Here is a 14,757-nt window from a genome sequence, read left to right on the forward strand (position 1 = left end):
CAGGGTATCGACATGTTCCGCTGCTCACCAAGAGAGGTGATGTCATCTGCTCTGCTGGCCTCTTTGTGCATCTCATGCTCCTGGACGCCTAGTAGGCTGGCTGTGTATAGAAACCCTTCATGCCAGCAGCAGCATTTTTTTTTTAAAACTGTAAAGGAATTTGTCCAGTTTTAAAGCTCAGTAATATAACTCTGATCAAATATTTCAGACGCCTCTTCGCGGAGAAAAGCGTTTGGTCATCTGCCAAGCTATATCTGCTGACTCACAGTTGTCTGTAACACATTTCTGTTGTTTCAGCTTTTTAAGAAATGAGCCTTTGCTCAGCCAGGTTGGTAAGAGCTCTTGTAGAGTAACAAAGCCAGAATGAATGAAAATGTGAATGAATAGGAGGTGAATGAGCAGTCTAGGAAAATATTTAAAGACAGGCATTATACCGTATTTGTTGTATTTGGGAGAATAATTGGAAGAGTAAAGTGTAAGTCTCAGCTTAAGATATATTGGCTGTTATTTCTAAAAAGTATTTGCATTTTATAGGTTTCCTGAGGCTTTGAGATATTTTCCATCAGGATCATACAGTTCGTGCTCATGGAAACATTGTTTTTGTCAAGCAACACAACAAGCACTCCTTTTTAATTTTATATCCTTTTTCTTGTGACTAGAACAAATCTTGATTGTTGATTGTTTTGAAAATTGTCTCATACCATAATTATGTTTATCACTGGAGTCTGTAGCAACAGTATATGTTTTGCCCATTGAGAGAGAGCCACATGTATAGTATGTATGTGTCTGTGTGTGTGTGTTCATTCATTATAAATGCAGTGTCCTGCAGATAATGTTTGTCAATGTGATTTTCATTTTTTTCAGACTTAAAATATTTTATAACTTCCTTTTTTTTGACTATTGATATGAGGAACATATCAAGCAATACACTGTACATGACTTTGCTCTAAACATATTGAACTCAATTAACTTTGTCAAACATTTAATGTCAAACAAACCCTAATAGTTTAAATCACACTTGATTATTTTCATCATCCAATTAACTACAGCAGTTTTTCTGTGACAAACTCATGACTGTCAGTGCTTTCAGTATGTCATGTCACTTCTCTGCATTTGCAGTATTTCTCAAATAAAATGAGGAGAGTTCCTGATGGAAGGCTTTTTGTGTTTATTCATAATATAATGATTTACACATGGCAAATGACAACATTATGCAGAGAAAACTTGATCAGTGATCAAACATAAAGCATAACCATTAATAAGTAAGTCATGCCCATTAAATGTATGATTTTTATCACAATCGTGTAAAGAAGCTTTAATAGTTTAGCACGTTTAATCACTATAACTTGGCTGTTGGTTGAAAACATTGTCATTAAATTTTAAAAAATATGTAGATGAAATGATGAAGACTTCTACCAGCCCTGTCATTCTCAACAACAGCTAAAATGCTGCCTTTCAGTTTGCTTTACAGAAAACTTTCTCAGGTTTGACAACGTTTCCATGTAATCCCATAATTAATCTCTCTCAGAAAAGTCCTGCTTTTTTCTTCAAGTCATTCTGCCTCCACTTTGGCAGGCGCTGGAAGTCTGAGCGGGTGGTGCCAAGCAGGTTCTCAAAGTCCTCATCAGACAAGTAGTCCTGCAATCAGAGAACAGGGGAGGACAGACAACGGTTAGGCTGACCTCTGCTGCACGCTCTGTGTTATTACATGAATCCTAATTACAACATACTTAGCACCTCCCACTGACTCACAGCCAACCTTGCAACATTCACACGATTAATAACACCCATCACATAATTAGATTGTTGCTTTTGTGCCATTTGCACCAGAGCCATAAAGCTGCACCCACCTCCCTTTGGCTTGGGTCCACTCCCTGGGGCAGATCACTGGGAGACTTGTTGATGAGGGTGTCAGGGTTCAGATACATCTCAGAGCCTCCAGGAGAGGGGGACACAGTTCTGCCAGCTGGGGACGATGGAGTAAGGCTAGAGGAAGGGGAAAAGGTCATGGACACAGAAGGCTGTGACCTTTGGGTAGACGGGCTATTGGGAGTAGAAGGTCTGGGGGACAGGTCACCTCCATAAACCCTGTAGCCTGGAGAGGAGCTCCTGGGGCCCCCTGGAGCCCTGTAACCACCCCCACCCATCCCAGCAGGGCTCTTATTCAGATTACTGTTGTTCAGGTCCTGCAGATATGACAAATGAGCTTGTGAAATCATATTTCTGGCAGATTTTGTTAAAGAGTCACAGATTAGTGACACATTACAGACATTAGTAGTTATTAAAAATGTGATATTAGTACATTTAGTCAATTAGTAGTAGGATTAGTGTTAGTCAATCACTTACAACAGTGATCTGTGAGAGAGATGCATCATCACTCAGCTTTTTTTTCATCTCCTCATAGGAGTTGCCTCCCTGTTGAGAAGATCAAGTCAGCCAGGATTGAAAATTAGTGAGCATGCAGAGTCTTCATCATCTTCAAACAATCCACGAAATCATCCACATGTGACTGTATATTCTTCCTAATTTATGAGATGATTTGTTCTCAAGATTATTCACAGTATTCATGTGACATTGTGTTCATTCATACCAGTGTGGCTCTGTTCTATAGTCACTAGACTCACAAAGATGGACATGCTGATGTGATGGACTATTGATTTGAAATGCTTTCACCATGCTGCATTATTGTATTGATGAAAGCACTCCACTGCCTCCCAGTGAGATCAGAGAGAGCCTATAAACTCACACTCCACTTATGAGGATCCCATGCATGGAACCAGCCGGTGAAGGTGGGAGGCTCGTGTCCCTCTTTGACTAAGATGATGGGTGTGTCGGGGTCGCGGCCTGCTGGATGGGTCCTCAGGTATTCCTGGGCACTGTTCCACGCCTCCTTGGTCTCATGCTGGTTGGCTAGGTTTCCAACCCACAAGAAAATCTGAGGTGATATTGAGAAAGAAAACAAGAGGAACTAATTTGAAGAACTTCAAATTAAGAAAATGAATAAACATCTACTCCTCAGCTGACAGTTCAATTGTTTAAGTGCTTACTTGTTGACTGACATTTCAACTTTTAAGTGCTGTCATACAGCTCACAGTTAACTGCTCGCTGCTAACTACTTTAAACCTCCATACAAACTGACAATTTCTCTGCCTACATGGCTTTAAACTTACTTACTGTACATTTAAATTGATTTCACCTGCTTTTAACTCTTAATCTTCAACAGACAACTGCTTTAAAGAAATTGTTTAACATTTTAGGTGATATGAAAACATAAGTGTAAAAATGACAGGTTTGCAGGTGAGTTCGCCAGAATAAGGCTAGCTGTTTCCCCCCGTTTCCATTCATTATGCTAAGCTAAGCTAACTGCCTCCTGGCTGTACTGTAGCTTCATATTTAACTGACAGATATGAATCTTCTCACCACTTTTTTATATCTCTATGTTTGACCACTCCTTGAAATCCCTGTTTTTATTCTATTTTCTGTGTGTCTTGTTCTCTTTATCTCTATTTCTCTATGCTGAAATATGTATGCTGAAATTGCAGCTATATTTTATGGTATTGCATTTTATGAAGCACCTTGTAACTCTGGTTTTGAAAGGTGCTGTGAATATAAAATTTTATTACTTCCTTACTAACTTAAGGCTAACTCTCAGCAAGAATAGAAGAGTATTTTCCAAAATGTCAACCTCTTTACAGTACAGCTGCAATTTTCAGCATGAGCGAGCACACTTAAATTGTCTTCAGAAAATGTGGCCCTTGTTAATTTCTTTACATATTTTTTTTGCTGTTTTATTTCATAAATTTCAATTCCCAATTCCAAGGCCCTAGCAGAGGATGGTTGAGGCCCCTTGACCTCTCACCTCCTCCCAGGTGTCCAGCAGCATCACATCCTCCTCGTCCAGGTCACTCTGGGCGAAGTCATCCACCTCTGTCATCCGAAACTGACCCGTCTGATTGGAGCATTCAAACAGCCGGGGACTGTGAGGAGGCTCCTCTCTCTGCAGTCTGAAACAACACAGAGCTGACCGTCATTACAAATGTATAATCTGATCTGTGTGTGTGTGTGTGTGTGTGTGTGTGTGCGTGCATGCTTTATTTCATTAGCTTCAGATGACATTGGGCATATTCCTGTGACCTTGATGTAAAAATAATCCATGCAGATTTAAATGTAAGCTTATTAATGTTTCAAAATATGATTAATGAGCCTTTTGGACGCATTCTGAAAACAAATCCTTGTTTGTGGGTTATTGTTAATGGTTATATTTTTGCTTTCATGCCACATGGCCAATAGCAGGGAGGGAAAATGAACAGGGAGAATGCCAGTTTAGCATCTGGCTGCTGAAGTGTTACAGAGTGAGAGATCCTACAAAGCGGATGTGTTGTTACGCATGAAATCAAGTTTCTCCTGAGATTTCTAGGTCGTCACAATAAGGCATAAAAAGCATAAAAGCCCAATTCAAAGGAGTGATGTTGCAGCTGTCTGTGTTTACCTCTTGTCACTGGCATAGGGAGCCTTTCCTCCCAGAGCTACCCAGAATTCAGTTGGCTCCTGGTTCTCCATCACCACCTGCTTGTCCTGTCTGGAAAGCACATCAGACATGGCTCTTCCCATCTCCCTCTCATCCCCGCTGCAACCCTGGAAGCAGACATCAAACGAACATGGATTTGTGTGACAGTGCAAACACACAAACATAAATGCACATTTTTAATCTTTTAAGGGAGTTCAGGTCAGCCTGTTATACTGTCCCATAACAAAATGCGTACCTTTCCATACCACAGGTAGCCTATGTTATCAGTCTTCAGCACGAAAACATCGTTGGTGTTGAGAGATGATGCCCTCGCTATCACTTCAATGGCCTTGGTGTTCAGCTCACTGGTCCCTCTCACCTGGAAGAGCCTGGCATCGCTTTCAGGGTTGACCACACCGGGTCGTCCTGTGCCACCCTGTAGGTATACATAAAATGCGCACACATGCAAATCAACAACATCCAGTTCTTGCAACTTTCATTAAATTGTTGCTTTGATGAGTGCAGTTTTAGTAATATTGTCACCAAGTAGGATTAATATCTTTATGGCTTCTTGAAGGACAACTTACCCCTTGAGAAATAATAACATTTTCTTATTGTAGCAATAAAATATAGATTTTTTGGGTAAACATAAATTAATTTTCAGTGAGAAAAATCACACCTCAAAGATGACAAGTTTGCCTTTGAAAATGGCCATGAAATGGCGAGGCTCCTTTCCCATGACCACTCTGACCATGACCGGGGCTCCATTGTACTGGTTATCAACATTGACAGCCTGGTATGCACATGCTGTGACCTCATCTTTAGTGGCATGACGGCCCTGGTGTAAGTAAGACAAAACAGCTCTTCGTTTTTAGTGTATCCAGAAACAGAGAGAGATGGCTTTCAATCAAAATTATATTTTAAAAAAGCTGAAAAATGATTTATTTGTGATGATACTGACCTGCCACATGTAGAGTATGTATTGCTGCTGGTTTGCTCTTTGATAGCTGTACAGCACCAAATAGCAATCTCCTCCATAGAACTGTCCATATGTACTTGGATTTACTTCAGCCAGCTCCAAGTTCTCAATGCGCCACACCTGACACAGACATGATCGACAGAAATTTAAAATATTTTTAATGTTTTTGCTTTCATTTGGAAATGAGTGTTGATAGTAAGGTTAAAAAGTCTGCCTTGTGTGTTTATCTTTATTTTGACATAGTCTATATAATGCTGCATTTAACACTGCACCTTAACATCTCCAGAGGCGTCGTCCACCATTCGCTGCTGTGCTGCCAGTTCAGGGCGAGCGTGAAGCTCCATCACATCAAACTTCACTTGGTCTACCTTTGCTGGAGGGACGATGATCATATGAAAATTACTTATTTGAATACACAGCTGTCAGAGAAGTTAATTTAAAGTTAATTTAAATATGTTATCTGACTCAGGTTTAAATAAGTGTTACGCAGAGGTTACCTATCTTTCCCACGCTGTAGGTGGTACCCAGACCCTGCGTTTGGCCTCTATCTCTCCAGGACTTGAACAAGTGTTTGAACATCGCCGACTCACCACCCTCGGCCATCACCTCCACTCTGGTACTGGAGGGGTAATTCTTGGCTTTGATATAGCCCTGGTAGAGAAGATAAGTGAACAAAGAGCATCTTTCATAACTTTGATTAATTATTACTATTTAGCTTGGTGACCCTGGCAAAAGAGAATATTTTGTGAAGTTCTATATGTAGAGGTCTTTTCAGGAAACTGAGATTTAGCTGCCTTATGTAGAGTAAGGACTGGTCTGTACTGCCTTTCTTCATCCAGTATACTCACCACTGCCCTGTTCAGAGCTTCTTTCCGCTCTTCCTTGGAGGCCTGTTTGCCTTTCCACACCATCACACTAGAACCTCCCTGGTCTGCAATATAACAGTCCTGACAAAGAAATGAGAGAAAAAGAGATAATACAGAAAAATTTAAAAAAGAGATACAACCCATGTTCTATAAAACAGTGTCTATGGAACATGTTTAAAGGATAAAAGCTATTTACAGAGGAGTGAAGCAGGTCTTGTGTTAGAGGCTGCGTGGCCACCTCTTGAACCACTAGATTCCCACTGTTTTCAAAAACACTGAGGAGAAACACAAGAAAAAAAACAATATAGACAAATCCCCACCATGTTGTGGATGTAAGCAATGGATCAATAAAGTGTTCTTACTGGTAGAGCCGGACAGTGGTGTTCTGCACATGGTCAGGTTTGTCATCAGGAACGGCCTCCTTCAGCGGCCCATGTCTCTGGCCGAGCACCGCCGTCATGATTTTCATCAGCTCTGGTGAGTCTTTCTCATCTCCTCCCTCCACGACACCGATCTGAGCACGGCCAGCTCTCTCTCTGTCCCGGATGTCCTGAGCCAACAAGACTGCCTGGAAAAGGAGAGGAGAGGAGAAAACAGACACATTTTAAAACAATTACATTTTACAGACTGATAAACTTACAACAGATGATTGCTTTGAGATCATTAGACATCCACAAGACGGAAAGACTGACTTCATTACTAAGACTGAGAGATTATATAAATATGGATGGATTGAATGATATACTCAGCCGTCTGTGGTGCCTCGGAAATCCTCCCTCCAACTTCCTTCCCCTTCTCTGTTTTATGCTTTGCATTATAAGTGTAATATGTAGAGCAAAAATTTTGCTGTTCTTACTTTTCAATGACTATGTGTGTACATGATTGCTTTTTACTTTCCCTGATTTCATTTTGAATGAATTGCTATTGCGTTAGGTTACAGATTAGAAGAACACATTAGATTAGAATATTACAACGTTTATAGTAATGCAAAATTTCCCATTCCTACGTGGTAAAATTCAATTGTAAATTGTGTCTTTTCACATAAAATTAAGATTTTATATGTCCACTTGGATACATGTGACTCTTTGCGGTGGTGTAAAGAAACTAAATACATTCACTCAAGTACTGTACTTAGGTACAGTTTTGTGGTATTTTTCCATATAATACTACTTAAACAATGGAGGACAATACTGTAGCTTTTACTCCACAGTAACTGTGTACTTTACAGTACATTTATCTCATATCCAGTGGTGGAATCTTACTGAGTACATTTAATCAAATACTGTACTTAAGTACAATTTTGAGGTGCTTGTACTTGACTATTTCCATTTTATGCTACTTTTTCTACTCCACTATAATTTGAAGACAAATATTATACTTTTCACTCAACTACATTTATTTCACAGCTACTGTTACTTTGTTACATTGCAGATATTGATTATTAATACTAAATATAATAAACTAGACATTCTGAGGTATTTTTAAAATTAGTCACACCTTTACCAGCTGTGACATTAATGATGCCTACACATAAATGCATGAATAATTAGAATTCAATAAAATAATATAATTTATTCTGAAATGGGCCATTCTGAATAATGACCACTTTTACTTTTGGTACTTCAAGTATAATTTGATACCAATACTTTGCATTACATTGCACTGTTGTAATATCATACTCAATAGTATGTAAAGTTTTGTAATTTGCTCCACTACGACCAGCTTCAAACCTTAAAGTGCTGCTTAATACATCAGTTATAATGATCAAGTAATATAACAATATTATAAGAATGTAAAAGGAGCCATTCTGTATAATGATTACCTTCACTATTTCTACTTTAAATGTTCTTTTTGAAGCATTCAGAGTGGAAGATTACCTTGAGCTTCTCTCTCCTGTTGCTATGGGCTCCGTTCCACTGCACTATGGCTTTCCCCATATCCAGCAGGAATATATCGCCATTGTTAAAGCTGTTCCATGACACCTCCACCTGCACACATATACACAAAAAACTTTAACAAGCCAGATGGAAATGATTGACCATTTTTCAAATGAACAGTAAATGCTGTCATAAAATCAATAAAAAATGTTCTGAGATAAACAGCTACTGTTAACATATGAAAATATCAATTAAAGACCACACAGTTATAGCACCCCTTCGGCAATTATCACCCACTTTGACAGCTATGACAACAAGCGTGCCATAATTTGTTTAAGAGGGAGTGCCAGCTCCCCTTGTAGTGTGGCTGTGTGAAGTCTGTGATAGCTCCGGTGGGAGACACAGAGCAGACAGCGTGAATCCCTGTCATAGCCCCACATATTCTACTCTGCATACCTCTGACGCTGTGACATGTTTCCTCCCTTTGACATGCAGCAATCGCAAGACATTGTAGGCATTGGTGTCAACGTGGTGGAAACCTGAGGCCACTCCACCCTTTTTGTAGCTGTGGACAGAGGCTGGCGTTAGGTGTACATTACAGGATCAAAGTTCAAATGTAATAAAACAAGCAGGCCAGAGACAGAATAGCACCTAAGAACATTTCTTGTGTTGTTGATTTAGACCTCAGGGTTACCTAACACAATGAAAACTTGAAGGTTAATAACCAGAGTGAGAGGAAAATAGTGTTTTTCTTTGCTAAGCCTCAACAAAACAAGTGTAATTTGTGCCATAATGATTTCATACAGACGGATTAGTGGGGTAAACCATGTCTCATGTCTCATTACAACATAATCTGTGTGACAACCCTTCTTTATTTGGTCACCACCCTGTTTTACTTCACATACAAGCCCTGTTCTTTGACTCACATCAGGCCATTTTTAAAGTAGCTCCTGAATCGGGGCGACTCATTTCCCTGCACCTCCCTGTGCTGGACCGGCCTACCGCCCAGGTACTCGTCCAGCTGGGTGACGTAGATGGCTGCTGCACCTTGCTCATCCTGAGAAGATGTGTTTCCTATCCAGTAGTGGATGTCAGCTGTCTGTCCTGAGCCCTTGTTCTGACTTATCTGGTGGTATGCATTAAAAAAAAAACACAGAAGCAGAAACAGCACTCAGATGCAGATACACGCTTGCAAACCTCATACAGGCATGCATAAATCACATGCCTGCATTTATGTTGAGCCAGTGAAGCCTCTTGGGAAATCAGCCTGTGTTGTACTCACATGAAGAACAATGTAACAGTCTCCCTCAAAGAAGTTACCAAAGCCTTGGGCTGGAACAGGCACCATCTGCATGTTCTGAGTAGGAGAACAATAACAATTCAAATTGAAATCCTATGAAATCCTCCACAAATAATACGATTTGAGCATGCCACACCCTACTTGAAGTAGAGCAAATAAAATGCCTAAATACACAATAGTGTGGATTGCATGATGTTTATTTAAGGCTGACTCACATTGATGGTCCATATCTGCAGGCCTGGCTTCTGGCTGACATTTCTAAATGCGTCTTTATTGTCATCGTTCATCATTCTGGTGAACTGAAACAAACATATAAAGCAGAAAACAATGAGATTTGCTTTTGTTTCGAACATGTATTGAACACTGTTTTATCTCAGGCTTTGACATATTTAAAAATCCCCTCCAGACATGTTTTAAAAAAAAATACTCTTTGAAGTAGCTTTGAATAATAATTTGTTTCTGACACACACACACACACACACACACACACACACACACACACAAAAATCAGTTACCTTGTTAAAATCCTTAAAATGACATCTACGCCTTTTCCCTCATTAAAAAAATCTATGAATATGCCGGACACAAAGTCTCCTACTTCAATGTAAAATTTATTCTCTCTAGTGTTTGTGCGCTCACCGGAGGCTTCAGATTTCATCACACTTGTGTAAGTTGTATGCTGGACCACGACTGGCTTCCTAACTAGTTGTGATGTCACAAATCATGTTTGTACTGTAGATACACGCCTTAAAATCAGATTTTCAGTGAGCACAGTGAAACTTTCCTCCTTCAGCAGATAAATGTGAAATCAGCCTTCTAGGGTCAAACTCTGCACATACATCATTCTGCACCGTGAAGCTCAAACATCCAAGTGAAAAATAATCAAGGAGGGTGAGCAAAACACAGAAAATTAGAGGAATACTTAGTGATGTCTATGACTGACTATAAGAACTTTTGGTCATTGGTGGAACATGACTAAGTACATTTACTCAAGTGCTTTGGGTAAATGATTTGAATATTTCTTCCACAGAACTTTATGGCCACACATGATTAGATATGTGTTTGAATCTTAAATAGCTCATTATAAAACACATATTTAATAGCAACCTCTCTAAAGTACTCAAACAGAAACTATTGCATTTCTGAGACCTCCTCAAGTTCCATATCGTTTCACTGGAAACAGATGGCTGTAAAACAACAAGTGAACCATTTCAAAAGATTGCATCTCTGACAGCGAGACACCTCTAATCCCCTTAATGAGTGTCAGCTTGCCGCCATAGCAACATACAAGTTCTGCAATCAGCGGTGCTCACAGCCTCTTGACTCAGATATCGGAAACAACAGCACTGATAAGCAAATACAGTGCATCACCAGCTGAGCCAAGAATATAGGCTTAATAGTGACAGGCTGTGAGGAAACGGGCTTGTCGGGATGTTATACTGCTTGTAACATAACATGAATGCAAATGCATGCATGCATGATGCGGTTGTCAAATAGCTGGAGGAACTGTTGTTGCAGTTACTCTCCAGAGAAATAACCAGGCCTCATATACTGTGTGCTGCCTCAGACTCCAATATTTGCTCCAGCTAGAGGGATAAAATATCACTGGACAGTGATTGATGGACTGGGTGGTGTGAGGTAAAGTGAGACAGATCAGGTCACCACCAGGAAGTTAAACACACCCTTAATTAAGATTATCAAGGGCTCTGGTATTTATGTTATCAGATGAAGAGCAAACAAAGGAAGGGGTTGAGATTGAAATAAAATGATAGGGCTGGGGCCAACATTTCAAAATCCTACTTAATTTGGCTGCTGTTTTATGGGAGGAATGAGAGACAAAGATTGAGTCATCCAGCAATGATTTTTACAATTTCTTACGTTTTATATAATATATAAAGAGCTGCAGTTCTATCATGAAACCAAATTGAAAAGCAACCCAATTCAGAAACTCTGTTAATATGATGTACTGTTCTGATAATCTTCTGTATTATGAGTAATTTTGTGTTACGTGTCCTGATTGTTAAATTCTGTTTCGTCATTGCAGGTGAAACTTATCTCTGGTTAAGTAACATATTATGTTTACTATTACAAATAAATCAAATAAACATTTAAATGATACAGTAATTACCTCACAAACTTCCAAAATGTTACTGTAACATTTTTTTTTGAAGATGAAAGAACTGTTGACCAGTTATATGGGTAAAATAAGGGGACACACCCTGCAGGCATGTCTAATCAACATATGAAACAGTAACATAGCAATATTACTCAGTACACATACAGGATAATACTGGACGGTGTGTGACAGAACAAATATGACCAACTATCAAGTGTCTTTATGTGTGGCCCTATTCTAAATTTAACATACAGGATCAGATTTTCAGCTGATTTATTTGTGATAAAAGTTTATTATCTTGTTCAGTTTCCCACAAAAAACTGTAAAATCTGGATGGAGAGGAGGATCTCTCTCCACTCCTTTACTTAAATGAATGAATTTGATTTAATTAACCACTTAAAAGGTGTTGCTTGGTTACCGGCGGTTGAAGACATTCACTGTGGTTGAAACTCCCTGTTGTGAATGGAAAAAGAACCAGCGTACGCTCTGCAATCTGATCCTGGTCAAAAATAAATGTGCAAATAGTTTCTGAAAAGATAAATTGAAGGCCAGCGTTGCTTCCATTAATGCAGCAGGAAAGACTGGTTCCACTTCAATTAACCTGCGGTGACCATTGACTCAGCGTGTACAATGAGTTTTGTTAATGCTGTAGATACATCCTTCCAGATAATAAGAAATGCTTCCAAACTGTATATAAAACCTGTTTTAAAAACTTTTTTTTAACACTTATGATGCTAAAGATGTTCTTTACAAGTTTCAGTGATTCAGGTAAAACAAATAAATAGACAGTTTGTGGCACAAACTGAAAATAATTCAGTCTGATATGTCATGAAAATAACAGTATAAAACTTACCTTTTGTTGCGTCTGGCGGAATGAAGGCCTGTCTGTCTCCTACAAAATGTGAAGGTAGATTAGTGAGATGATGTCTTTATGTAATGAAGTATTGCGAGCGTTTCCTCCTCTGTGGAAGCTGGAGTGTGTGTGTCAGAGAGGGCTGGGTGTGTTTATCTCCACTCCCAGGTTTGAACACACCTGCAATTTCCTGTCTTGATATTTACAATCCCACTGACAGTACACACACGCCTCCTCTCATATGTTTCCCCTCAAAAAAAAAAACAATCTGGAGGTTCTGGCATGATTTTAAGGTGAATGAAGTTAAAATTTTATTTTCCCAGAAAAGGACGGAGCCAGAAGTGCAAATACATCACAAAGTCGAAAGATACTTTGGAAAATCATCTACAATTGCCAGATTGAGATGGATTTGAGCCTCACTCGAGGTCGTGATTGTACGTGAAGTAGCCAGCCAGAGTTGTGTTTATGTTCGACTGAGCCCCTCACCAGCACAGCGGGCATTACAGGGGCCACTTGACACCAATTATTCATTTCACAACTGTTACAACTAGCAGATGGGAGAATTGAACTCAAGGAGCTCCGAGTGGTATTGGAAAGGAATCAGAGGCTTTCTGTGGCTAAATCTCTCATTCTGTGCCCACTCACACAGACACTCAAGGAGGAACGCTTGACATTATTGAAGGTTTACAGCTCTGGGCTTTGATCTCCCAACGGAGAAGGAATTGGCAGCTTGTGTTTACACTTGTTTCCTAAACGTGGAAATGTATTAACACGCTGTATCCAAAGTGATTTGCACACTTTCTGAAGTATTAGAAATATGGAAAGCCTTTTTTTTGCAGCGTGGATGTTAATCATTAGTCCAAAACTGACTTGTATGAAGTGATACAAGAGAAATAAATTGTGAGTTAGTTGCTTTTAAAGCTAATGACAACCTTAAGTTTCAAGTCACTGACAGATCTCGCAAATGTTGACTGCTGTGTGCTTTAACAGTTGTTCAATCAAGACTCTAGTATTCCCCTTAGCTTCTGCTTGCACCCATAAACACTTACAAACTGTGTAAAAAATCTGTAAACTTCCTCTGTTGCGCATTGCATGAATCCCTGCTGATGTTCTCTGTTCAGGGATAAATCTATTACACTTGTCTTCGTCTTATATAGTTCAATCCCTGCCAGTAAGTCTGAAGAACAGATTGTTACATAACTAACCTGGTTTTCTTATAAACCAACAGCTTCCAGTGACAGATTGAACATTTTTCTTACCTTTGGCCATGGCTTTTCATTTTTAGATTCAATCCTGGACTCCATCATGAAAATATGATCATTTCAGTGATGTGGTGAACTTCAGTACACGCATATCGGAGGCACAAGTGGAAAATTAAGAGAAAAAACCCACAAGAAGTCTTCAGGCTTGAACAATAGGCCCTGTAATGCCTAATCCAGCACTGCAGTTAAAGTGGCCGCTACGTAAGCGGAAGCTAAAAGTTCACATCAACATATCACATGAAGCTGAGCTCCTCTTGGTTGTACATTAACCATTTTATATCCATAAAATTAATGCACCTGCAGACCAGTAAACCCTGCAGACAATCAAGCTTCAGAGTTTGAAGAGAAGCTCAGCAGCGTCCCCCTTAAGTTCAAATGTTCAATTCATGTTCAAAATGAACTTGAATAGAAAGTTTGTAAGTCTCAATGTACTTACAGCTGCCTCTCAGCATTTGTTGACTGAGTTTTCAGATAAGTTGTTGTGTTATTAACCTGCTGAATGAAATCTGACATTGACATTGCTCTTGTGTTGCCATTTTTTTTTCCAAACTGTGATTACTGACACTGCAGTTCAACAATCTGTCTTCTCTCTGAAACAACTCATAACTTCAATAACATGAAAGACCAGAAGAAAATAGAAATGAGAAATGTTAAAAAACTTAAACCAGTTTAGAAAACAATCTCACAACGGGGTCCATTTAGTAGCTGTTCTGGAGCTTTCAATCACCCCTGAGCTTTTTCAGCTGTAATAAGTTTTATCTGTTCTGTTTCTTTATTTCAACTGTTTATCTTATTTAATTGTTGAGTGTAAGTTTATTATTATTATTATTATTATTATATATCACATGATCATGTCCAGTAGGTGTCATTTAATTGTAGATTGTGTTGTTTTAAGACAAAGTGCTCAGAAACACTATGAAATATGAACATCTAAAATGACATGACAGCTGGTCAAACTCGATGTCCTGACGAAACAGCTACTAAATGGACTTTAATG

At 39.2% G+C, this 14,757-nt stretch overlaps 2 protein-coding genes across 5 annotated transcripts in view; one reads left to right on the forward strand and one right to left on the reverse strand.

Moving 5' to 3' along the window:
• Positions 1–1,151, forward strand: part of plcd1a (phospholipase C, delta 1a) — an 18,747-nt gene extending 17,596 nt beyond the window's left edge. For both annotated transcript variants that reach the window (XM_044339893.1, XM_044339892.1), the window contains exon 15: positions 4–1,151. In XM_044339893.1, coding sequence (XP_044195828.1) covers positions 4–92 — 89 coding nt within the window. In that variant the 3' untranslated portion in view covers positions 93–1,151. The remainder of the gene's footprint in view (positions 1–3) is intronic.
• Positions 527–13,939, reverse strand: vill (villin-like). Of its 3 annotated transcripts, XM_044339890.1 has the most exons (21): positions 13,758–13,939; positions 12,499–12,537; positions 9,745–9,828; positions 9,512–9,586; positions 9,156–9,355; positions 8,686–8,794; positions 8,230–8,340; positions 6,715–6,920; positions 6,549–6,627; positions 6,335–6,433; positions 5,984–6,137; positions 5,759–5,859; positions 5,469–5,606; positions 5,187–5,345; positions 4,764–4,943; positions 4,490–4,635; positions 3,860–4,004; positions 2,747–2,935; positions 2,347–2,415; positions 1,851–2,186; positions 527–1,638 (listed from the first exon to the last, which is right to left on the reverse strand). In XM_044339890.1, the coding sequence occupies exons 1-21, from the start codon at positions 13,803–13,805 to the stop codon at positions 1,525–1,527; spliced, it is 2,781 nt and encodes a 926-aa protein (XP_044195825.1). In that variant the 5' UTR covers positions 13,806–13,939; the 3' UTR covers positions 527–1,524. The 3 variants fall into 3 exon arrangements, 2 of the variants coding, with proteins under 2 accessions (XP_044195825.1, XP_044195826.1); XM_044339891.1 differs by lacking the exon at positions 2,347–2,415; XR_006399801.1 differs by lacking the exon at positions 2,347–2,415 and having other exon boundaries at positions 1,546–1,638; positions 1,851–1,986.
• Positions 13,940–14,757: the final 818 nt, after the last annotated feature.

This window comes from Thunnus albacares, chromosome 21, assembly GCF_914725855.1.
Source record: "Thunnus albacares chromosome 21, fThuAlb1.1, whole genome shotgun sequence".
NCBI classification, from domain to species: domain Eukaryota; kingdom Metazoa; phylum Chordata; class Actinopteri; order Scombriformes; family Scombridae; genus Thunnus; species Thunnus albacares.